General features: G+C 41.9%; 1 protein-coding gene across 1 annotated transcript; it reads left to right on the forward strand.

The window, feature by feature from the left end:
- Positions 1-13,422: 13,422 nt before the first annotated feature.
- On the forward strand, positions 13,423-26,291 carry LOC132781382 (cytochrome P450 2K6-like). Its single transcript, XM_060785604.2, has 9 exons — positions 13,423-13,655; positions 14,964-15,126; positions 18,183-18,332; positions 20,161-20,321; positions 21,629-21,802; positions 22,788-22,932; positions 23,624-23,808; positions 24,678-24,819; positions 26,060-26,291. The coding sequence occupies exons 1-9, from the start codon at positions 13,473-13,475 to the stop codon at positions 26,242-26,244; spliced, it is 1,488 nt and encodes a 495-aa protein (XP_060641587.2). The 5' UTR covers positions 13,423-13,472; the 3' UTR covers positions 26,245-26,291.
- The last annotated feature ends 442 nt before the right edge of the window (positions 26,292-26,733 follow it).

The following is a 26,733-nucleotide window of genomic DNA, read 5'->3' on the forward strand; positions in this document are numbered from 1 at the left end:
TAATGTTCAGATGGAATCTCCTCTCTTGTAGTTTGAAGCCATTGTTCCGCGTCCTAGTCTCCAAGGAAGCAGAAAACAAGCTTGCTCCCTCCTCCCTGTGGCTTCCTCTCACATATTTATACATGGCTATCATATCTCCTCTCAGCCTTCTCTTCTTCAGGCTAAACATGCCCAGCTCCCCAAGCTGCTCCTCATAGGGCTTGTTCTCTAGACCCTTGATCATTTTAGTCGCCCTCCTCTGGACACATTCCAGCTTGTCAATATCTCTCTTGAATTGTGGTGCCCAGAACTGGACACAATATTCCAGATGTGGTCTAACCAAAGCAGAATAGAGGGGTAGCATTACTTCCTTAGATCTAGACACTATGCTCCTATTGATGCAGGCCAAAATCCCATTGGCTTTTTTTGCCGCCACATCACATTGTTGGCTCATGTTTAACTTGTTGTTCACGAGGACTCCAAGATCTTTTTCACACGTACTGCTCTCGAGCCAGGCGTCACCCATTCTGTATCTTTGCATTTCATTTTTTCTGCCAAAGTGGAGTATCTTGCATTTGTCCCTGTTGAACTTCATTTTGTTAGTTTTGGCCCATCTCTCTAATCTCTCAAGATCGTTTTGAATCCTGCTCCTGTCCTCTGGACTATTGGCTATCCCTCCCAATTTGGTGTTGTCTGCAAACTTGATGATCATGCCTTCTAGCCCTTCATCTAAGTCATTAATAAAGATGTTGAACAGGACCGGGCCCAGGACAGAACCCTGCGGCACTCCACTTGTCACTTCTTTCCAAGATGAAGAGGAAGCATTAGTGAGCACTTTCTGTGTTCGTCCACTTAACCAATTACAGATCCACCTCACCATAGTTTTGCCTAGCCCACATTGGACTAGTTTCCTTGCCAGAAGGTCATGGGGGACCTTGTCGAAGGCCTTACTGAAATCCAGGTACGCTACATCCACGGCATTCCCCGCATCTACCCAGCTTGTAGCTCTATCGAAGAAAGAGATCAGATTAGTCTGGCATGACTTGTTTTTGATAAATCCATGTTGACTATTAGCGATGACTGCATTTGTTTCTAAGTGTTTGCAGACCGCTTCCTTAACAATCTTTTCCAGAATCTTGCCCGGTATCGACGTGAGGCTGACCGGACGGTAGTTGTTTGGGTCATCCTTTTTTCCCTTCTTGAAGATTGGGACCACATTGGCCCTCCTCCAATCTGCTGGAACTTCTCCCGTTCTCCAAGAACTCTCAAAGATGATTGCCAATGGTTCCGAAATGACTTCCGCTAGTTCCTTCAATACTCTGGGGTGTAGTTGATCTGGCCCTGGGGACTTGAACTCATTAAGAGCGGCCAGGTATTCCTGGACGATTTCTTTCCCAATTTGGGGTTGGATGTCCTCCAATCCCTCATCCACTCCATCTTGCTGAGGTTGAAGACTCTCTTTTTGTGAGAAGACCGAGGCAAAGAAGGCATTAAGTAGTTCTGCCTTTTCCCTGTCCCCTGTCAGCATTGCCCCATCTTCTCCTCGAAGAGGTCCTCTTATGAGTGTACTATGTGTTGTTGTTGTGTGTGTGCCTTCTCTCCCCCCCCCCCCCCAAATATTATAAATAACCAAAAAAAGTCATTTGTTCTGTGTCTTCTTCTGTGTGTTTAGCCTGTTATTTATTATTATTTCCCTTGGTGGTGGTGCTTCAGAATCTGTTCCTCCTTTTGCTACTGCTGCTGCAGGTGAGGTGAGGGCACAACTTGGAGTCTCACAGTCTGGGCGGGCAGTGCCCATTAGTGCTAAGGAGGAGGAAGAGCTGGATTTGTCTCTTGAGACAACTGAGGAGTTCTGCGGGATTTGGGAGAGGGGTCTGATGGGTACTGTGAGGTGGCATCCCTGGAATGCTCTCCTTCATGTGGGTGTGCAATCACAGCTGGCAGTGGGTGGGATGAGGGACCTGCAGGTGATGAGTCTGCACCCCTGGTGCCTGGAACACCTGGCTCCACTGTTTCCATTTCCAGGTACTGCTGGAGGATCCAACACAAGCAGTGTACAACCAGGGTCGACTCAACCATTACGCAAAGTAAGCCTTTGCAGTAGAGTTGATTTTGCCCAGGGGCACTCTTGGGGGAAAATAGACCTTAACGTATGCAATTTGTAGTTACTGGGATGTATAGTTCACCTACAATCAAAGAGCATTCTGAACTCCACCAATGATGGAACTGAACCAAATATGGCACACAGAACTCCCACAATGAACAGAATATATATATCAGTGATGGGGGGGGGGGGGGGCACCAAAATACTGTTTGCTTACCGTTGAAAATTACCTAGGGCCGCCTCTGTGTACAACCACAGCAAAATGAAAATCAAAATAAACATATTCTCTGTCTGTAAGTAGAAACTCTGCCTCAGAATTTTTATTTGGGCCATCAAAAGTGTGATGACCCCAAATCCAAGGTTTCAGATTTCTTCTCCTGTAATTGCCCAAGTCCTTGGGCCAGAAGGTTAAAGCACTCCGTTTGATTATGATCTTGGTTTTTTCATTCTTTCCTTTGAGCTTCAAGCTCCTTTACTGATCCTTCATTTTCTCTCTTTGTTTTTGACTGGATTTTCTGGATCTGTTGTTTTTCTTCTTGTATCTTCTGCAACAAGAGATTTCCTCATGTTCATATATTAACTGTCAGCGTCTTTCTTTTATCTTTTATCTTTCTTTTATCTCTTTCAAATTTCAAATCATTGTTAAGTCCTTTAGTCAGCTGATCAGCGGAATTACAAGCATCAGTTGCCTGCGCTAGTTTCATATTGATCTCAGTGTTTTCATTTGCAATTTTCTCTGCCAAATCATTCATCTTATGGAGATGGGAATTTTCCTAACATTTTCCTTGATTACTTCTTTGATCTGTGCTTCCAAATATTAACACCTCTTTTGTTTTTCTTCCATTTCACAGTCCAGGATTTTACACTGTTTGCTTTTATCAGACAGCTTCACTTCTAATACTCGCATGTGATATTTAAGTGTGTGGAAGGATTCTTCAAGACTTTTGCCTCTTTCCTCCTCCCTCTTGGGAACGCCTACCAGCTCGGCATGCTTCTTCTTTAGCTGCTTCAGTTTGTCCTGTATTTCTGGGCAACTGTACTTCACAGACCCTAGGACAGTAGCTTTTGTCCTTTTCGGAGGAATTTCCTCTCCCTCCTCCTGCTTGATCTCATTCTCCATGGTCATCTTATCTCTCAAAGTATTTCTAGGTGCCTGCTGTTGAAGAGGACTCAGGCTCTGGTTGCAGACAACAAGGATTGGCAATAAAGAATGAGGGGTCTTCAGTAGAATGGATGGGATTAAAACTGGCACAGAATCCACAGAGTCTTGGTTTTCTAATTCTTTCCTTCAAACTTCAAGCTTTTCTACTTTTTCTTCATTTTCTTTATTGTGCTATTTTGAAGGTCACACTTTCTCAAAAGCAAAACTGGGTTAACAAAAGAATAAAGCGGTGGTGGTGGTTGGGGTGTGGAGGGATGGGTGTGTTGTTTTGTGGTGTCTGCTGAGGAAGGCATTTAAATTTGTTGCACAATAGTGCAATGACAATAAAGCTATTCTAGTCTGTTCTAAAAGAACATGCTCACCCTGCCGGCATCTGCCTGAGCAGCAGCAAAGCCTTAACACAGGTATTTCCTGGGAAATTTCAGTCAGACAGAAGAATGTGAAATAATTTAGCAAATCCAATTCCTTGTACATATATTTGTAATTCATTAGGGCTTTAGAGCTCTGTAATTACGAGATTCAGAAATATGAATTACTAATCAAAAAGGACCCCTCTGAAGCATTTACAAATCAAAACAAGCATTTGTTGTTTTGGAGATTTTTTTTTTTTTAGTTAATATACTCCATCGCCCCATTGCCCATGATTGTCTAGGGTTGGAAGAGGTAGGGGCTGGGGTGGGAGATAGCTGACGTGATTGACAAGGGCAGCTGCATGCTGTTTTTTCCTTGTCAGCCAATCAGAAGAAAGCCAAATCCCATAGCTTACTGCAAAATTGGTCTTATATAAACTTCCCTCAGCTTCTCATCTGCGTGGTGTGGCATTTGCAGGAAAGAAAGATAAAACATGTTACTTGGAGCTCCATTCTGTTTCTGTGTGTTTTTTAAAACTATAATCATATTCAATTAAAATTATACAACCCACTCCAAACTTAGATTTTCTCCAAATTCCCCTAGCTTGCTAGCTAGTAGATAAACTTCCTTCCAGCCCTTATTCTCCCCTGTTATTAGTTTACTATGTGTTGTTCATCACTATGATACTTCATCTTGTTGATGGGAAGCTTCCCACCGGAGTGGAAATCATCTATCGGACAGATGGCAAGCTATTTAACCTCAGCAGACTGAAAACCAAAAACCAACAACAACATCTGTTATAGAACTCCAATATGCTGATGACAATGTCATCTGTGCGCATTCAGAAGAAGACCTCCAAGCCACTCTAAACACCTTTGCAGATGCATACGAGACATTTGGCCTGTCTTGAACATCAAGAAAACCAAAGTGCTCTTCCAGCAGTCACTGGCCAATTCCTCTCCAAAGCCAGAAGGGTGTAACATTAGAAAATGGTGTAACATTAGAAAATGTTGACCATTTCCACTACCTTGGCAGCCGCCTCTCCACAAAAGTTAACATTGACACTGAAATTCAACACCACCTGAGCTGAAGCAGAGAGTGTTTGAGGACTGGGACATCCATAGGGATACCAAGGTGCTTGTTTATAAAGCTATTATCCTCCCAACCCTTCTATATGCCTGCGAGATGTGGACAGTCTACAGACATCACATGCAATTCCTGGAACGATTCCATCAGCGCTGCCTCCGGAAAATCCTGCAAATCTCTTGGGAAGACAAGCGGACAAATGTCAGCATGCTGGAAGAAGCAAAGACCACCAGCATTGAAGCAATGGCCCTCCGCATCAACTTCGCTGGACCAGCCATGTTGTCCGGATGCCTGACCACTGTCTCCCAAAGCAATTGCTCTACTCCGAACTCAAGAATGGAAAACAGAATGTTGGCGGGCAGGAAAAGAGATTTAAAGATAGGCTCAAAGCCAACCTTAAAAACTCTGGCATAGACACTGAGAACTGGGGAGCCCTGGCCCTTGAGTGCTCCAGTTGGAGGTCAGCTGTGACCAGCAGTGCTGCAGGATTTGAAGAGGCACAAAGGGAGGGCGAAAGAAAGAAATGTACCAAGAGGAAGGCGCGTCAAGCCAACCCCGACCGGGACCGCCTTCCACCTGGAAACCGATGCCCTCACTGTGGGAGAAGATGCAGATCAAGAATAGGGCTCCACAGTCACCTACAGACCCACCACCAGGATACTACACTTGGAGGACCATCATCCTCAGACTATGAGTGATCGCCTAAGTAACTAAGTATATTTTGTTGTTGCATGCCTGATTTTTTTTCTCCCCCCCCCCCCAATTTTTTTAAATAACCAAAAAAGTTGTTTGTTCATGCTTGTAGCTGTCTTTTTCTGTGTGTTTAACCTGTTTATCTATTTCCCTTTTCCTTGCAGTTTTTCTGACTTGTGTGTGTGCAAAGCACACTCAAGTAGCTAGCATACATAGTGCACACAAGCACATATACAATACTGTTTTAACACCAACACTGTCCAGGCAAGATTCACCTTATCCCAAAGTGTGGATAAGGTGAACCTCCTCATCACTTTCCAGTTCTCACCATGCAATAAAGTAAAAACCTGAAAAAAGAATTCAAAGTTCACTTCATGACATTAATTCAACATTATAATGAGAGGAATTTGTGATGATTTCTTATTCTCAAGAAGCATAGATAAAAGAAAAAGATTTTTTTTCATTTATCAATCTGTCCCTTATTATTTCAGTCCCTTCCACTGTGATCAACGGGAAATAAAGCTTATTTGTACTCTTAGCTTTTAATGTACTTGACTCAATTGCAAAAAGGGGTTATCTTTTTTTCAGAATGAAAGTTTTTTTTCACTACTGCAGTGAAAATTACATTTTTTATTAAGATAAAATGCAATACAATGGTATTATTGCTTCCCCTCCCTTCCCCCTCTCCCCAAATTCAGACACACATATATATTTAAAGACAGACCATAGGGTCCCTGAATGGAGAAGGTGGTGAAATGCTAATGGGATAGGGAAAAGGCAGAACTGTTCAACACCTTCTTTGTCTCAGTTTTCTCACAAAAGGAAATAGGTATTCAACCTGAACAATATGGAGTGGACAAGGCAATAGGGAAATGCAACCCAAAATAGGTAACGTAGTCAAGGAAAATCTGACAGCTCTAAACAAATTCAAGTCTTCAGCGTCAGACGGAGTATCCTTAAAGAGTATTGAAGGGACTGGCATTTTAGAATCACTGGTGATAATCTTTGAGAATTCTTGCACAACAGCAGTCCCAGCAGGCTGGAGGAGGGCAAAATGCATCCCTATCTTCAAGAAAGGGAAAAAAGAGGGCCCCAGTCAGCCTGACATCAATACCAGGAAAGATTCTGGAGCAGATGATTTAGAGGGCAGTTAGTAATAACTTAGAAAAGAACGCTGTGATTACTAAAAGTCAATATGGGTTTCTCAAAAGCAAGTCATGACAGACTAATCGTATCTCTTTTTTTGATAGAGTTACAACCTTGGTAGGTGCAGGAATGCTGTGGATCTAGAATATCTTGATTTCAATCATTCTTTTGACAAAGTCCCCCATGACCTTCTTGCAAACAAACTAGTCAAATGTGGGCTAGACAATATTTATTTATTTATTTATTTAAAAGTTTTATATACCGACCTTCTCACCTCTCTTGAGGGACTCAGACCGGTTTCCAACCATAATATACATACAGTCAGTAAAACATCATACTTCATATTGCAATAAAACATTAAAACAGCAAAACAGCAATTACATTCAATAAATACAATGGTCAGTCGTCCCACTAAACTTGATGTTCATCATCCTCCATCCATATCTCCGGGTGTTGGCTCACTCATCAAATGCCTGTCTCCATAACCACGTCTTCACCTGCTTCCTGAATGTCAGGATAGAAGGGGTGGTTCTGATCTCCTGTGGGAGAGAGTTCCAGAGTCGAGGGGCCACCACCGAGAAGGCCCTGTCCCTCGTCCCCACCAGACGCGCTTGCGAGGCCGGTGGGACCGAGAGCAGGGCCTCTCCAGATGATCTTAATAATCTTGATGGTTCATAGGGGAGAATACGTTCGGAGAGGTAAACAGGGCCGAAGTCGTTTAAGGCTTTATAGGTTAACACCAGCACTTTGAATTGTGCTCGGAAGCTAATTGGCAGCCAGTGGAGCTGGTGTAACAGCGGAGTGGTGTGCTCCCTGTATCCAGCACCCGTTAGTAATCTGGCTGCCGAGCGTTGGACTAACTGCAGCTTCCAGGCAGTCTTCAGAGGCAACCCCATGTAGAGAGCGTTGCAGTAGTCTAAACGGGATGTAACCAAAGCATGGACCACCGTGGCCAAGTCAGACTTCCCAAGGTACGGGCGCAGCTGGCGCACAAGTTTTAATTGTGCAAAGGCTCCCCTGACCACTGCCAAAACCCAGGATTCCAGGCTCAGCGATGAATCTAGGAGAACTCCCAAACTGCGAACCTGTGCCTTCAGGGGGAGTGTGATCCCATCCAGCACAGGCTGTAACCCTATACCCTGTTCGCCTTTCGACTGACCAGGAGTACCTCTGTCTTGTCTGGATTTAGTTTCAATCTGTTGTCCCTCATCCAGTCCATCACAGTGGCCAAGCACCGGTTCAGGACTTGGACAGCCTCCTTAGTAGCAGGTGTAAAGGAGTGACAGAGTTGGGCATCAATACTACTGTTGGTGGATTTGAAATTGGTTAAGCAACTGAACCCTAAAGGTGTTCACCAGTGGTTCAATCATTGAGTCCCCTTGGGGAGATTGGGTGGATTACAAATGAATTTTTTATTTTATTTTTAATGTATTCATCTTCATTCGAAAGAAGTGACTACCAGTGGAATGCCACAGAGTTCGATCCTAGGACTGGTGCTGTTCCAACATCTTTATAAATGATTTGGATGAAGGTGGAGAGGGCGTGCTGATCAAGTTTGCAGATGGCATCAAATTGGGAGAGCTTGCTAATACTCTAGAAGGCAGGATCAGAATTCAAAACAACCTTAACAGATTGGAGAGCTGGGCCAAAACTAACAAAATGAATGTCAACAAGGAGGAGTGTAGGATACTTCACTTGGGCAGATAAAATAAAATGGACAGGTATAGAATGGGTGATGCCTGACTCAACAACAGTCCATGTGAAAAAGAGCTTGTAGTTTTAGTGGACAACAAGTTGAACATGAGCCAACAGTGTGATGTAGCAGCTTAAAAGGTCAATGGGATTTTGAGCTGCATCAGAAGGAGTATAGTGTCTAGATCAAGGGAAGTCATGGTGCCTCTCTATTCTACTTTGGTCATACCTCACCTGGGATAACACTGTGTCCAATTCTGGGTGTTATCAAACATGACCACCTCCACCCCCCAATAAAAAGGAAAACATAATCCCACCATGAAGGGAGTCATAGCTTCCCAAGGAGCCAAGGCCAGGATGAACTGCATTGGCCTTCATTCCTCTAGTCTTCCTCAACCATCCTCGGACCAGCAGCAAACCCCCTAACTCCATGTGCATTGCTTGGATATTCATTTTCCAATGCAAAAGTAGGTGATGAAGTTTGTCTCTGTTGGGCGCAAGGAAAGGCCCTCACCATCCCCAAAGTGCAAACCTATTTTGGTGTCAGATCCACCCCCTCTGCAGTTCTCCTTTCAAGTCCCAGGCAGGAGGCAAGGCAGCCGTGCAGAATGGGACGCACTCCCTGATGAGTCACGGCCTCAGACCTGCCGAGAGCAAAGTCCACCGATAAAGAAAGTTTGGTCCAAAGAAGCATCAACCAAAGGCAATGTTTTCTTCCCTACAGCTTCATTTTATTTTGCCTACATACACTACCTTGTATTACTCCCTGTTGAAATCAATCACCGTATTTTCTGTCATGCAAGACAACTGAGCGTTTAAGATGACTCCCAACTTTTCAAGTTAAAATATAGAGTTAGGTATATACTTGTTGTATAAGACTCCTCTTCCAACACAATTCTATTGATTTGGTAATGATGACTCCCAGAATGCCTCAGCGGGCACTTCCGGAGTCATAGTCCAGAGGTGCTTCCTTGAACCTAGGTGTACCTAGTGCCTGGTTGTCCCCTGACATTAATTCCAGTCATGTCTGACTCTGGGGTGTGTTGCTCATCTCCATTTATAAGACGAAGAGCCGGCATTGTCCATTGACACCTCCAAGGTCATGTGGCCGGCATGACTTCATGGAGCGCCGTTACCTTCCCGCCGGAGTGGTACCTATTGATCTACTCACATTTGCATATTTTTGAATTGCTAGGTTGGCAGAAGCTAGGGCTGACAGCGGAAGCTCATGCCTCTCCCCGGAATCGAACCTGCGACCTTTCGGTCAACAAGCTCAGCAGCTCAGCACTTTAACCCCCTGTGCCCTAACAGCTTTATCCCTAACAGCGCCTCCATTTCCTTCTTGATTATTTCATGGAACTTTTGTATTTTTTCACATTCCCATCACATGTGAGTGTATGTTCCGGTTTTTCCACAGTTATGCCAACATAATTTTGGGCACTTTTTCATAATATGCGCCAATTGCACGGGAGTTCTATACCATTTTGTCAGTATTTTCTGTTGCATTTCTTTAATCTTTTATTGATTGATTTTATCCAATTGTCTATTTCTCTCTCACTGCAACTTAATTCCTCCTTCCAGATTTCTATCAGGGTAGATTTTGTGTTGTATTGTATTTCCGTGATTATTTTGTATATGAATCCCATGATTCCTTTCTCCTTCTCAACTTTCCATTTTATTATTTTCTCAAGATTTGTTTCTGAGGTTTCCTTACTCTTCCATTTCTGTTAGCTTTTTAGATAGCCCTCCCCATTGGAGCTAGTTTCCGTGGCCGCACTTATCTTTTATTTTCTCCCATTGTGTTACAGTTCCATCTGGTTTCAGTAAGTCCTCAATCTTTGTTATCCCGTTCTAAAGACTGTGCTGGACCCTACTTTGAGCTGTTCAAATAGGTAGGTAACAAATAAAAGTATGTATTTATATATTCACTAGCTGTCCCCTGCCACGCATTGCTGTGGCCCAGTCTGGTGATCCAGAAAATAAAGTAATGAGAAAGTGTTGGTTTCTAATATATGTAATTTCTTTATGCTTGTGAGTAAACAGTATTTATTGCTGCTTCTTTGTCAGTGTTGATTGTCTGGTTTGCTTACTCTGGAACATACAACATAATTGTCCTTCTTTAGGGGTCCCTTTCAAATCTATGATACTGTGTGTGTGTGTGTGTGTGAATTATATCTATCTCTATATCTATCTATATCTATGGCTCTTTGTCAGGAGGGCTTTGATTACATTTTTTGCCCTGGTGAGGGGAGTTGGACTGGATGGCCTTAAATATTTTCTGTTGGTCATGGGGTCCTGTGCGGGAAGTTTGTCCCAATTCTGTCGTTGGTGGGGTTCAGAATGCTCTTTGATTGTAGGTCAACTATAAATCCCAGTAACTATAACTTCCAAATGTCAAGGTCTATTTTCCCCAAACTCCACCAGTGTTCACATTTGGGCATATTGCGTATTCATGCCAAGTTTGGTCCAGATCCATCATTGTTTGAGTCCACAGTACCCCACTAGACAGGATGAAGAGGAGCCATTGATGAACACCATTTGTTTTGACCAGTCAAGCAATTATAAATCCACCTAATTATAGCATTGTCTAGCAAGGCCCCTTCTATACTGTCATATGAAATCCGGATTATCTGCTTTGAACTGGGTTATATGGCAGTGTAGATGCAGATAATCCAGTTCAAAGCAGATAATCTGGATTATATGACAGTGTAGAAGGAGCCCAAATATTACTTGATAAGGTTCATTGTGCATGACTTGTTTCTGGAAGATGGGAACAACAACAGCTGTTTAGATTTCTGCTGTTTTCCAGGACTTCTCAAAGATATTGCTAGTGGTTCCAATGCACCTTCTACACTGCCCTATATCCCAGGATCTGATCCCAGATGATCTGTTTATCCCAGATTATCTGGCAGTGGAGACTCATATAATCCAGTTCAAAGAGGATAAACTGGCATCAGATCCTGGGATATAAGGACAGTATACTTACTTTTCCTGTCCACCAATGTTACATTTCCCATTCTTGAGTTGGGAGTGTAGTAGCTGCTTTGGGAGATGGTGATTGGGCATTCAGACAATGTGGCCAGTCCAGTGGAGTTGATGGCGTAGGAGCATCACTTCAATGCTGGTAGTCATTGCTTCTTCCAGCATGCTGACATTTGTCCACCTGTCTTCCCAAGAGAGTTGCAGGATTTTTCGGAGGCAGCACTGATGGAATTGTTCCAGGAGTTGCATGTGACGTCTGTAGATAGTCCACATTTCACAGGCGTATAACAGGGTTGGGGGGACAATAGCTTTGTAAAAAAGCACCTTGATCTCCCTACAGTCCTCAAGCACTCTCTGCTTCATTCGGAAAAATGCTGCACTCACAGAGCTCAGAAGGTGGCGTATTTCAGTGTCAATATTAATTTTTGCAGAGAGGTGGCTGCCAAGGTAGCAGAAATGGTCAACATTTTCTAATGTTACACCATTGAGCTGTATTTCTGGCAATGCAAAGGGATTGGCTGGAGGCTGCTGGAAGAGCACTTTGGTTTTCTCAATGTTCAATGACAGGCCAAGCTTCACACATGCTTCTGCAAAGGTGTTTAGAGTGGCTTGTAGGTCTTCTGGATGCACACATTGTCATCAACATATTGGAGTTCTATAACAGATGTTGTAATGACTTTGGTGGGAGCCCCCGGTGGTGCAGTGGGTTAAACCCCTGTGCCGGCAGGACTGAAGACCGACAGGTTGCAGGTTCAAATCCGGGGAGAGGCAGATGAGCTCCCTCTATCAACTCCAGCTCCTCATGCGGGGACATGAGAGAAGCCTCCCACAAAGATGATAAAAACATCAAATCATCTGGGCGTCCCCTAGGCAACGTCCTTGCAGATGGCCAATTCTCTCACACCAGAAGTGACTTGCAGTTTCTCAAGTCACTCCTGACACGACAAAAAAAAGTTACTTTAGTTTTGGTTTTCAGTCTGCTAAGGTTGAAAAGCTTGCCATCTGTCCAATAAATTATTTCCTTTCCAGTGGGAAGCTTCCCATCAACAAGATGAAGTATCATAGCGATTAAGATGGAAAATAAGGTTGGGGCAATAACACATCCCTGTTTGACACCTGATTCCACCTTAAATGGGTCACTTTGGGAACTATTGCTGTTCAAGACTACTGCCATGGTGTCATCATGGAGGAGTCACAGGATGTTCACAAATTTGTCTGGGCATCTTATTTTTTGGAGGCTGGTCCAGAGACCACTGCAATTCATCATGTTGAATGCATTTGTAAGGTCAAAGAATGCCATGTACAGAGGTTGGTTTTGTTCTCTGCATTTTTCTGTCATGCAGTGACGATCATGACCACTGTTCCTCTGGTGGGATGGGAGGGTGTCTTCTGAGAGGGATAGAAGGCAGTTTGCAAGGATTCTTGAGGATTTTCCCAGCAGAGGTTAGATAGCTTGATAGTTTCCGCAGCCTGTTTTTCCCCTTCTTTGAAAAGGGTGATAATGGTGGCATCCTTGAAGTCTGCTGGGATTTTCTTGGTCACCCATACTTTTTCAATGAGCTGGTGGAGTTGTCATGTCAGCTCAGGTCCACCCTCTTTAAAGACTTCAGCAGGGATCCCTTCAGGTCCGCTGGCTATGGGGTTTTTTGGGGGAGGGGAGGTGTTTTGTTTTTTTGGCTGGTGGCATTGCTGACTTCTTCCATACTAGGCAGTGCTGCAAGCTCACCCCTGGTTTGTTGTTGCGGGATTTGTGAGAGAACCTCTTCGGCTATGTTGGAGCTGCGATTCAGGAGGTTTTTGGTAGTGCTCTTTCCAACATAGTGCAATTGATTTTTTTTCCCTTCAGAACTTTGGTTCCATCTGATGAGCATAGAGGGTGTGTGCCATGATTCTTGGTCCATAGATGACCTTTGTGGTTTTGTGGAGTTTTCTGGTCCTTCTTCGGACTTCAGCTTATGCAATAGCATAGATCTTTTTCTTGGCAGTATAGAAGGGGTCTGGAATGACTTCTGCTAAGTCCCAAGTCACTGGTTTTAAGAGTTTGAACCCATTTGCACAACTTTTATTTCGGGGAACTACTACATGAAGTAGGTAGAGAAGTGGGAAATGTTTTGTTCAACCTGATAAACAAGACAAGTAAATGATTTGTCAGAGGCAACCTATCACGTGGTCTAGTACATCTCTACAAAATATAAGGTCATCCTATTTCAGCTATCCTTGCTGAAATCATACTGTAACCTTCATTGCAGGTGCTGCAGAAAACTGCTTCCTGGAGAAATGGATTGGATACATCCAATTACAATATTTTTCCTAATTACTCTTATAATTATGCTGGTTTTTAAAATGGGCTATTTCTGGAATAACCATTCCCAAAATCTTCCACCGGGTCCAAAGCCTTTACCAATCATTGGAAATCTCCACATAATAGATCAGGAGAGGCCTCACAGATCCATGCTGAAGGTAATATTTAGCTTTTTTTGAGCCACATTAGAACATATCCTAAAATTGGTACATCTGGCAATGTTAAAACCCTGTTTGCCATGTTGTTTTCTCAAGGTTTATTTAATGCTCTGCAATTGTTATTCTTTGTAGACTGAATGTGGACTCGGTTAATCCAGTTCAAAGCAGATATTGTGAATTATCTGCCTTAATTTTGAGCCACGTGAGAACAAATCCTAAAATTTTTACACCTGGCAATACTAAAAGCTTGTGTCCCACATTATTCTCGCAGTGTTTACATAATGCTATGCAATTGTTATTCTTTGTAGAATGAGTGTGGACTCAGATAATCCAGTTCAAAGCAGATCTTGTGAATTATCTGCCTTGATATTCTGGGTTATATGGCTGTGTGGAAGGGTCCATAATCTTACTACTCCAGTTCTTTCCATTACCTTTATAAATCATGTCTTAAAGTTCTCTGGAAATTTTCTAAATGTATAACTCTAATGAATGATGATATTCCAGGAATAGGTACCACATATACTTGAGTATAAGCCGAGTTTTTCAGTGCTTTTTTAAGGCTGAAAAAGCCTCCCTCAGCTTATACTCGAGTGAGGCTCCTGATGGGAAGGTGTGGTGCTGAAAGAAAGCCCTTCTTAGAGCCCCACATCTTCCTGCCAGGACCCTCACCTCTCCACCCAGCAACACAGCTGGGAGAGCTAGAGGAGAGGAAGACAAGTCCCGAGAGAAAGAGAGAGAGAGCTCCGAGAGGTGGAGAGGAAGGGGTGCATGGTTGCTGTGGGAGAGAGCATGCGCCTGTGCTGAGCCACTCTCAGAGCTCTGTCTCTCTCTCTCTCTCTCTCTCTCTCTCTCTCTCTCTCTCTCTCTTTCTCTGCACTTGCCTTGCTCTTCTCTGTCTCTCCTAACTGGGTTGCTGTGCGGAGAGGATATGTGCCTGTGCTGAGCCTCCCAGACCTTTCCAGCCAACATTCTGCCTGCCTGCTCTCCTTCCTCTTAGGGGCCAGCAACAGAGAAATGAGCAAAATGAGCAAGACTGTAGTACAAAAGGCATAATTTGCCAGGAGCTGCTGCATTTCCCACCCTCAGCTTATACTCATGTCAATATGTTTTCCCAGTTTTTTGTGGTAAAATTAGATGCCTCGGCTTATATTCGAGTAGGCTTATACTCGAGTATATGCGGTATATGGAATAAGGATTGTTGCTGGGGGGCTTTTTACACAAGAAAAAAATGTCTTAAAGAAATAAAAAAAATCCGTAGAACCACGATACAGATCTGAATGTCAACTTTGAACATATATTTCATTCCAGTTGTCAAAAGTTTATGGCCCCATCTTCAGGATCCAGATGGGATTCCAGAAAATGGTAGTGTTGACTGGGTATGAAATGGTGAAAGAGGCTCTGGTGAACCAGGCTGACGCGTTTGCTGAGAGGCCCATCATCCCATTGTTTGAAGAATTTGCAAATGGCTTTGGTGAAGTATTTTGTTTAATATAGTTGTTGTTGAAGTCCAAAATCTGTTGTTAAGAAATGTGGCAGTTGAAGTCCAAAACAACTGGAGGACCAAAGTTTGCCAGTGCCTGGTCTACAGCAATACAGGCAGCCCCAAGTTACAAACATACGGTATACAAACGGCTCACAGTTAAAAACGGGGGTTTGGTGGGGGTTTTTTGGTCGTGTCAGGAGCGACTTGAGAAACTGCAAGTCGCTTCTGATGTGAGAGAATTCGTCGTCTGCAAGGATGTTGCCCAGGGGACGCCCAGATGATTTGATGTTTTTATCATCCTTGTGGGAGGCTTCTCTCATGTCCCCGTATGAGGAGCTGGAGCTGATAGAGGGAGCTCATCTGCCCCTCCTGCTGGAACAGGGGTTTAACTCACTGCGCCACCAGGGGCTCCTAAAAACGGGGGTAAAACAACAGGAGGTGAGGCCCTTTCTACACTGCCATGTAAAATCCAAATTATCTGCTTTGAACTGGATCATGTGGCAGTGTACACTCATATAATCCAGTTCAAAGCAGATAATGTGGATTATCTGATTTGATAACCTGGAATATATGGCAGTGTAAAAGGGGCCTGAGAAAAATCTACCTCTCATCAGGCAAATTCACGCTTGAAAGAGTTACCATGGGGAAAAGGTGTCTCCATTAAAATTTTACCCCTAATCCTTGTTACCCCAACAAACCAATTTTTTCAAACTTCAATTCTCACAGGGACAGAAAGTGAGGTGAAATCTTTTGAATAGGGGCACAGACAGCAAAACGAACACCGCTGGGGTGTAAACATTTCCCTATGCTGTCCAAAGCTTGCATATATATATATGGCTGGAGTTACATTTCAAAATGTACTTATTCCTACTTACAAACAAATTCAACTTAAGAACAAACATACAGAAACTATCTTGCTTGTAACTTAGTGACGATCTGTATATAATAAAGTTACAGCAACGGTTGTACCCATTATCTATTATCTCAGTTCTTTCAGCACAGTTTTTAAAATGTATTAACATTTATAAATATTATAAATATTATCATGTTGTTTACAACTAATTGGCATTCTGTGACTCATAGGTATGGTACAATAGTACAAGCAACCAAATAATCTTAGGGGCTCTCTTCTGGGCCACATTAAGGTAAGCCAATATTATGTGCTAGTATATTAAAGTATTTTTAAAAGAACCCATGGTAGCCTTAGGGTTACCATAAGTTGGAACCATATTGAAGGCACACAACAACAATTCAAGCAACAAAGAAAGATCACATTACTAATGCAAGTGACTCAACATTTCTTAATGATCACTACAGTTGTCCTCCTTGCTCATTTTAGCACATACCCATGGTTTTCAGGTCTACAGAACTACACTTTCCCCTCTCCAATTCCATACAATTTTTTTATCATGTGTCAGTTTGGAGATCCCCTAAATACGAGGGTTGGAACTTTAATAGTGTCAACACTGCTGTAAAGATGCCATGCAATGAAACCAAAGAATGTCACGTATACCACACATTAGTTACATGCCTACCTTACCTCTGAGCAAAAAGACTCGTCCTTCCTACATCACACACATGCGGAGTGATGCGAAGAACTGAATTTCGTATTAGCTTGCGGGCTAAAGTAAGTGTTGTCACAATGTTTTCGAAACAAGAACAACGGAATTGGATAAAGATTGAATGTGCCAGATGTCGTACAGGTCTTCAAGAGGCTTGCAAGAAATCTGCATTGTCCAACAGTGGCAAGGTGGGTAAAAGCCTTGAACGAAGAACGCCAAAATGTGGCAGACATGCATCAGCCAGGCCGTCTTAGTGTCAGCAAAGCGGAAGTAAATGCTGTTGCTGCACAGTCTTCAACTCCATACAATATGTGAGCTGGCCTGAAACACAGGATTTGTGCATACAACTGTGCTCCACATTCTGAAGGAACTCCTGGGCATGAGAAAAATTGCTTCATGATGGGTTCCACATCATTTGATGGAAATTCAGAAATGGCTACGATACAATGCTGCTCTTATTCACTTGGAGCGCTATGAGTGCGAAGGAGAGGCTTTCTTATGCCGTATCATTATGCTGGATGAGACTTGGGCCAATCGTACCAGCCTGAACTGAAACACCAATTGAACGAATAGCATCATTAAGGGTCACCACGAAGTTCGAAATTTCGTTAGAACCCCAGCAATGTGAAAGTTATGGTGATTCTCGTATACGACTGTGATGCTGTCATCCTAACGCATACCGTTCCCCCACATCAGACTGTCAATGCACAGTATTACTGCTCATTTTTGGATCACCATCTCAGACCAGCTTTGAGTGAAAAAAAAACAGTGACACTTTCTGCAGAACACCCCTATCATTTTGAATGACAATGCTCGGCCACATGCAGTGCAAGATGTGGCTGATTTGCTCGGTTGATGGGGCTGGGAAGTGCTGTATCATCCACCATACTCCCCAGACTTAAGCCCTTGTGACTTCGACTTAATTCCTAAGATGAAGGAACCACTTTGTGGCATTCGCTTCAGAACTGTTCCAGAGATTCTTGCAGGAGTAGACCGCTCCGTTCAAACTATCAACAGAACAGGCTCTGCAACAGGTGTCTTACAACTTCCACATCGTTGGAAACAGGTTGTACACAATGCTGGCGACTACATTGAAGGACTGTAAAACTTGGTGGCATGTATCACTTTTGTATTATATGTAAATACATAGTTGCCACTATTAAAGTTCCAACCCTCATATTTTGATTGGCTTTGGTCCTCAGTCTAATGAATACAAACAACCATATCATGTTTCTCATCCCTTCTTTACATTGAGCCAAGTACATTAAAGGGTAAGAGTAAAAACAAGCTTTGTTTCACGGATCACCACAACCGAAGTAACTGAGATAATATAGACAATGAGAAAATGAACAGATTTATAAATGGGAAAACAACTGATTTTGTAGATGATTTTTTGAAAATCAAAGGTCACATATCCACCTCATTATAAGACTGGATAAATGGCCACAGAACTATAAATTGAACTTTGAATGTTTTTTTCAGGGATTATTTTTGCTCATGGTGAGAACTGGAAAGTGATGCGGAGGTTCACCTTATCCACACTTCGGGACTATGGAATGGGCAAAAGATCCATAGAGGACAAAATTGTTGAAGAGTGCAATGTCCTGACAAAGAAATTGAAATCTTATGAAGGTTGGTTGGTTTTTCCTTTTGATGCTGTACAGCAGGGGTGCGCAAATGTTTGAAGGCGAGGGCAAGTTCCCAGGTCCACAGACTGTTGGTGGGCCAGACTATGGTTTGAACGAAAATGAATGGACTCCTATGAATACTGCATATATCTTATATGTAGTGCAGAAAAATTGAAAGAACAATACAACATTTAAAATGAACAATTTTAACCAACATCGCCTGGCTTACCAGCACGGCGATTCCACGGGGGAATCTTTGACCACACAACTTTCCCACATTGCCTCCCGTATTGTCGTGGTGGTGGCATATACCAGTTCCTCTATTATTTACCCATGGAATCCCACCAGAAGTTCCTCTGCATCATGGGATGGGAACCAGTGGGCTCCGTGGGTAAACTATGGCTGAACCACCATATGCCGCTGAAGAAAGCTTCGTCTGATGAGGTCATTGGTCTTAAGTTTAGGGCAGGGCCCAGATAAATGACCTTGGCAGGCTGCATCCTGCCCGTAGGCCTTAATTTGGAAACCCCTGCTCTGGAGTATGTCTACTCTAAGGGACCTTAGAAGGGATGAAAAGGCTGGATCTTGTACTGCCCTATATCTCAGGATCTGATCTCAGATTATTTGCTTATCCCAGATTATGTGTCAGTGTAGACTCATATAATCCAGTTCAAAACAGATTACCAGTGTAGATCCAATCTGGAACATTCATTCCAAAGATTGTACTGGAAAAGTTGAGTCTAGTCTGTGTCTACACAGCCAGAATAAAATGGACTCACCACCAGAGGCAGTCCTAGGTAATTTTCAACAGTAAGCAAACAGTATTTTGTTGCCGCCCCCCCCCCCCCCAACCAATCACTGATATATATTTTCTATTCGTCGTGGGAGTTCTGTGTGCCATATTTGGTTCAATTCCATCATTGATGGAGTTCAGAATGCTATTTGATTTTAGGGGAACTATACATCCCAGTAACTACAACTCACATATGTCAAGGTCTATTTTCCCCCAAGAGCGCCTCAAGAGCACCCCTGGGCAAAATCAACTATACTGCAAATGCTTACTTTGCGTAATGGGTTGAGCCGCCCCTGCTCACCACTCAGACTAAATCTACACTCTCATATAATCCAGGTTCAAAATACAGAAAACTGCATTGAAGTGGATTATATGGCAGTGTAGACTCATATAATTCAGGTAAATGTAGTTAATCTGCAACTTGAAACTGGTTTTATGGCAGTGTAGATCCTGCCTCAGTTTTGGATCTGTGGGTCAGACACTCAGTACATCTGCTACATCCAGCTGTTTACCTGTATCAAGAGAGCTGCAGTGCTTCTGGTGATGTGGACTGGTGGATCTTCCCAATCCACTGTCCACATCACCAAACAGGGCATTTGACTTGCTGAGGTAATGAATGATGTGACCAGAAAAGTGATGTCAGCTGTAAGTCTCTAAAAGAGCTGCTTGGTGGTGGGGAGGAAGTCGCTCCCATGCTTCCCTAAACTGGCAAACAACGTGAACAGCCAAAGGGCTCCTGTGACTGCGTCGAATCAGCCTCAGAGCCCTTTAAACTGGAGTTTCTGATGAGTATAGCCAAGGCCTATATCATCAGAAATCTGAAATGTTCCCAAGACACTTGAAATCTTTGGAATAGTTCCTTGCTGACATAATCCTAAATATATCAATACCTAGACTCAGTTTCTAAAACGAACACAGCATATACAGGGAAAGCTGACTCAGGAATCTTAAATCTATGAAAAAGGAATTTAAGGTTGATATTCTTTTATAATCTCTATTTTCTAAACATTTTTGTTCAAATTTTATATTTGCTGTCTAGGGAAACCATTTGAGACAACTACAATCATGAATGCAGCTGTTGCCAACATTATAGTAGCAATACTACTTGGCAGGCGATACGAATATGAAGATCCTACATTTCAAAGATTACTGAAGTTATTTAATGAAAATGTCCGGCTTTTTGGAAGCCCTTCAGTCCTGGTAGTCTTGGGTTTTTTTTTCACCCCCAAAATTATTGCAAGTCTAGATAGCGTGGGCTGGAAGTGAGCATTTCATGTGGTTTTGTAATTCAGAAAAATCCAGAATCTGAAAGTTGAGGAACTAAATAATTTTCCCATATGTCATAGGATCAATTCACATATGTCAGAGGACCAAACTGGTTACTGAACTAATTTGGTGTTTCATGCAGGACTAAGACTGTTTTGGTATCTGGATGAGAAGAGTATAATCCTATTAGTTCTCCTGGACCTCTCAATTGTCTTTCATGTCATAATATGCTGCTAATTATCTGGATGCTTGGTCGCCCTAGGGCTGAGAACGGCGGTCTACAAGTGCAGTTAATTGGTGTGTTGCATTGGATTTGATATTTTCTGAGCTTGTTTTCAGAACTCTATGCTTGGGAGACACTGCTGAATGCCTCTGCTTCTTTAGCATATTGTGACTCATTGTTGTGCAGTGTACTTTATCTTGCCCAACATTTATATGAAGGTTTTGAGAAATATTACTGGAAAACTTAGAGTGAGGTATCACCAAAATAGCTGATAGCATCTAGCTCTGTTGTGAAGTCACCAATATGCCAGTAACACCCTACCAGCTAACATTACAATGACAATTCAATATCTTTGAATAGTGTCCCAGTTTATAAATGGATGCAACCAATTCTGGCAATTTTTCCTATCCTGAAAACTTTTGATCTAAGAGTACTAATTGATCTTACACTGTTTCTGGACTCCCAAAGCTGGCAATGATGCAGTGGGTTGGTGCAACTTAGGACCCTTCCACACAGCCATATGACCCAGAATATCAAGGCAGATAATCCACAATATCTGCTTTGAACTGGACTATTTGACTCCACACTGCCATATTATCAGATTCAGTGTAGATTTTATACAACTGTATGGAAGCGGGAGGGAAAGCTTCTTCTCAGTGGTTCTCAACCTGGAGTCCCCAGATGTTTTTGGCCTTCAACTCCCAGAAATCCGAACAGCTGCTCTAGCTGCTTGAGAGTTGCTATTAAAAATAGGCCTAAATAGTACAAAAACCCATAAACACTGTGTTGACTTGTTATTACTATTCAAATACAATAATTAAAAGCAAATAAAGACAAACTTAACTTAATGGTAACTAAAACTTGATTTGATTTTTTTTTATTTCCAATATTGTTTCTTCAAATTTTTGCTGGAGAATTTGGGTGCCTTGAGATTCTACTATATACTGAAAGTATTCAAAATATTTGCTGAAAAAATATCTTTTTTCAGGAAACTTTCTTTTTCTTTGTCATGTTTCAGTTCTACAATATGTTTCCTGCTCTTGGTTTCCTTTCTGACGGTCGAAAAACTGTCCTTGATAACAAAAAGGAGCTTTTTGCTTTCATAGAGGCTACATTCATAAAACGCCTCAAAGAGCTGGATGAAAATGACCAGCGGAGCTTAATTGATACCTTTCTTATCCGGCAGCAAGAGGTAAGGAAGTCTTTTCAAGGGGAGGGACGCTGACATTTTCATATTAAAAAAAAAACCCCAACATTTTCTAAATATTCTTGTATCTCTTAACAGTAAGGATTTTCTACAAATTCATCTTGATCAGAAAAATATAGAATATTAAAGATGGCATCCTATTAACAAGATATGCATGTGAGCATGTGTGCATGTACTTTTCAGGACACTGCAAGGATTGCTATTCACCTCCTTCCTCTTCAGTGCCCAACCCACCCCACTAACCAGCAATCTCAGAGGCCCCACACAACTATTCCATGCTTCATGGGGAGCATGCAAGACTGCAGAAATGGATCCTCGCAGCTAGATGTGAAATGGTGGCATTGTTGGAGCTGACGAAGCATATAGAGTATAGAGACAGAGGAACCCTCTTGGTTCATGCTTTCTCCCTTGTTTTTACCTCTGCTTCTTAAGATTTATATAACTCAAGGCAACTGTACTCTGATACAGCCCTATAGAATTAGGACTGAGATTTGTTGGATTCCTCTTCACATGTCACCCACCAAGTCAGTCAGCTCCTATCAGATGACACCAGCACATCTCCGTGGCTGAAAGAGGGTTGAGTCGGTGTGTGCCGCTACCAGAGTAACACAGGTGGGCTCCTGTTTTGTCAGTGGAATCCATGGGAGGAAGATGTGTGCTCCACATGCGCTCAGGCTTCTCTCCATTTGATTGGCCTCAGCTGAAACCAAGCAATGCTATGGATGGGATACCAGGTTCCCTACCCCTCTCTATCTTTACATTTTGAACCCCCTTTTTGACTTTTGGCCCACACTGTATAATAAATTGATATTAAATGATAAATTTATAATGCAATGTATCCAAGGTCTCTACTCTTTCCATCTCCATGAACGTCATGTTTCCTCCTGTTTCTCATTATTTCTTTTGACATATGCACGTGGAAGATTGTCACTCCTTTTGCTTTAAGCTATTGTTTCTTTTTTCAACATAGGAGAAAACCAACAATGTTAATGGATATTTCCATAATGAAAATCTAAAAACTCTTTTGGCTAATTTATTTGGTGCTGGCATGGAGACCTCTTCCACCACCCTGCGTTGGGCCCTTTTGCTCATGATGAAGCACCCAGAAGTTCAGCGTGAGTTCCCTTTGTTGACATTTTTCCAGTAGACCTTTATTTCCATTCTGCATAGGAAGTAGGACAATTGAAGTAAATGTGTGGAAATGTAGCTATAGCTGTCTATTACTGCAATACTAAAGGAGGCAGGGAAAAGAAGAGTTGCGGTTTGTGCTCACGCTCTTATGAATGTTGTGTTGTATGCCATTTTCACATCTCTCTCTCACACACACAGCCTCAACATTTCATTAGTACCCATAGTGTTTTAACTCATATTCTGAGCCACCTTGGGTGAAGGGAAAGATAGGTTATCAGTTAGGCAATAAATGAAATAATATACCCTTTTCAGCACTGAAGGATATGGTGGAAACTTATTTGCCTAGAGAAGGTCATAAAGGGCGTTTAAAATTTGAGATAGTTAGCACTTTCTCAGTTGTCCCATTTTCAAGTTATTGGTGCTCACCATGAATATAAAGAGTCCACCTCAATGACTTAGAATGGCATATTCTCATCATGGTGATAATTTCCTTCTCACACTGCATAGTTTAATATTCAAAGTCGAAAATATCCCAAATCAAGAGAGATTTGTGAATTTTAGTAAAGAATGTGGTATGCAGTGATTTAAAACTCGTAGTCATTGTTTTCACAACTCTGAACGTTGATGCAATGTAAAATGCTGTGATGTACTGGAAAGAATTGTTCTGTTTTCTAGGTAAGGTCCAAGAAGAAATTGCTGTCACTATTGGGTCTGCTCAGCCTCGGGCCGAACACCGAAAAAAAATGCCATACACAGATGCAGTAATTCATGAAGTTCAAAGATTTGCTAATATTATCCCAGGCAGTGTGCAACGTGCAACCACTATTAATGTTAATCTTAAAGGCTACTTCATTCCAAAGGTGATTGGATTACTGTCCTAAGACTAATTACTTTGCAGTTTTAGCCAGTGGCTTGTTTCTAACAATACGTCATATGTTCAAGCAGCATATCATATTTCCTTGCATAGTAGTCACACTTTTACCCCTTTTTTCAGTCAAAAATTACACATGAAAAAAATGATTCTGTTTCTTTGTTTTAAACTGCGGAGCCATTTGAGGCTGATTTTCCCTTCCTTCCTCCTTTCTTTGAAGGCAAGGCAGTTTCGAAACTATAAAATAGAGGACTCTTGTCCCATTTCTCCTTCCTCTGAGACCTTAAGGCAGTTTAAAAAAATCTGAATGGAGGCCTCTGGACCTCTAATCATCCTTCCTTCCTCCTATCTCTAACAAACTCCATTCCAGGTTTTGTAAACTTTCATAAAGCCTCTAAGGGAGGAAGGAGGAGGGAAGAGAGAAGAGTGGAGCTTCAGAAATTTCCATTTTATAGTTTTTAAATGGAGAAAGACGGAAGGAAGGGAGAAATCAGCCGCAAATGAGGTTGCAACTATCATGCAAGGAAAACCAAAATAAAATTTTTATCACCCAAAACATGGCAATGTGACTCTAATTTGGTGGCAACTACTATGCAATTAAATACGGATAATTTTTAAAAACCTTTTGAGCACCAGATTCAGCCAGTAAAAGATAACTAAATCTAATTTGTTTCATATCGTCTTGAAAATTTTCTAGCTGCAAGTTAATCTAGTTAACTCAGATCTTATTTTTTTCCTGTTTACCTCAATATTTTTTCTTTACCTCAATATATGTGAAGGCCATGTTAAATTTTAAGGATTATAGCAGAGCCGTGTATGCAATTATATTAAAAGTAACCAATGGCTTTGACCTTACAGGGAACCCACGTCATTGTATTACTGTCCTCTGTGCTCCATGATGATTCTCAATGGGAAAAACCACTTAGATTCTATCCTGAGCATTTTCTCGATCCTGAAGGGAACTTTGTTAAGAGAGACGCCTTCATGCCTTTCTCTGCAGGTAGTACCTTTTATGTGCCCAGAGTGGGCTCCATTCATTTATTTTGATTTGGTATACAAACTGTTCCAGAGGACCCTGTGTAGAGAATTGTTTCCTTCTCTAGACCTAGCATTCAATTCTGCCATGGGATGCCCAAGCCACTTTGTTCTCAGCAGGTGCACAAGGAATGGTGCAATAAGGTAGATTTCATTCTTGAGGGCAACCAAATATTACCAGCAGATCTTGTTCAAAATTTCATGTTGTAAAAAATAGGGCTGGGTGGTTTCGTTTCGTTAATTCGTAATTCGTTAAAAATTCGGTTTGTTTTTTTTAACAAAGCGATAACGAACCATTCTGGAGCAACTTAAAAATGAAACGAATTTTTAAATTCGTTTCGTAAATGCTTCGTATTTCGTTATGTATTCGTTTCGTTATTGGTTTGAGGTCGTTTTGTTATTATTTCCGCATGTCTGGGGCAAGTTTTATAGTTGTTTTTTGTTTAATTAGTGAAAAAAAATTATAATATCACACCAACAGTCAACAACAGAGGGAGAGGGAAGCTTCAGAAGTTTTTTTAGCGTATTGCGCGATCGTGGCCGCCATTAACGAATCGATTCGTTATTGTTTCGTTATTGTTTTGTAATTTTTTTACCATTTACGAAATTTCGTAAATATCGAACTTTTTTAAAGGAAAATTTCGGAATTCTTTTAAATATCGAAACGCAAAAAAACCCCAAAAAACGAATTGATTTTAGAAACAAATTTTTCCGTTGGTACCCAGGCCTAGTAAAAACAATTAAGGCTTTGCCAGTTAGTACAGATGGCACTTGCGACTCTGGAAATATGTGGTGAAATGAAGAGCTGAAAGAGAACAATGGGAAATTGTGATAAATTGTAAGATTTTAATGGAACGGAAGAAAAATACAATTATCACTGGACACAAGTCAGAACTATTGTTCCTTGCAAAAATATGCCATATAAATAAGATCACAATTCCATTCTTCCCTTCATTTTCTAAAGTTTTCTAACTGAATAATATCTGAAAGAAATTATATAAAAGCCTCAATCATCTACTATCCAAGAAGCATAATGTGCTTCTTAAACTGTTCTCCTCCAAGTGTTTTAGACTTCAGCTTCCAGAAATCCCAACCAGTTTACCAGCTGTTTTGATCCTAAAACAAATTTCCTTCATTTCAATAATTATTGGAAGTCTCAAAAGTAGATTTTTGTATTGCTGCTAATTTGTGATGGTTCCTTACAGGTCGGAGGCAGTGTGCCGGCGAGACCCTTGCCAAAATGGAGCTTTTCCTGTTCTTTACAACTCTTCTGCAGAGATTCACCTTCCAGCCAGCCCCTGGCACCTCTAGGGAAGACCTGGACCTCACCCCTGCAGTTGGGTTTACGACGCCCCCAATGCCCTTTGATGTCTGTGCTCTGCCCCGTTGAGAAGGCTCGAGCCTGCTATGCATCCTACACTTATTCTGCTGTTTTATTTACAAAGAAAATTTACTGTACAAACTATTCTGTGCAACTAGCCCATTATTCCTTACACACCTAAACTGTTCAAGATACCATTGCGCTTTTTTGAGGGTCACACTTTCTCAAGGGAAAACTAAATTAACAAGTACATAAAGCAGTGGTGGTGATGGTTGGGATGTGGAGGGATGGGTGCGTTGTTTTGTGGTGTCTGCTGAGGAAGGCATTTAATTTCATTGCAAGATAGTTCAATGACAATAAAGCTATTCTAGTCTATGCTAATAGAACATGCTCACCCTCTTGGCATCTTCCTGAGCAGCAGCACTGCCTTAATGCAAGTATTTTCTGGGAAATATCAGTCAAAAAGAAGATTGTGAAGTAGTTTAGCAGATCCAATTCCTTGTACTTATATTTGTAATTCAATAGGGCTGTGCAAAGCTTTGGGGCTCTGTAATAAGG

Source organism: Anolis sagrei, chromosome 1 (assembly GCF_037176765.1).
Source record: "Anolis sagrei isolate rAnoSag1 chromosome 1, rAnoSag1.mat, whole genome shotgun sequence".
Lineage (NCBI taxonomy): Eukaryota > Metazoa > Chordata > Lepidosauria > Squamata > Dactyloidae > Anolis > Anolis sagrei.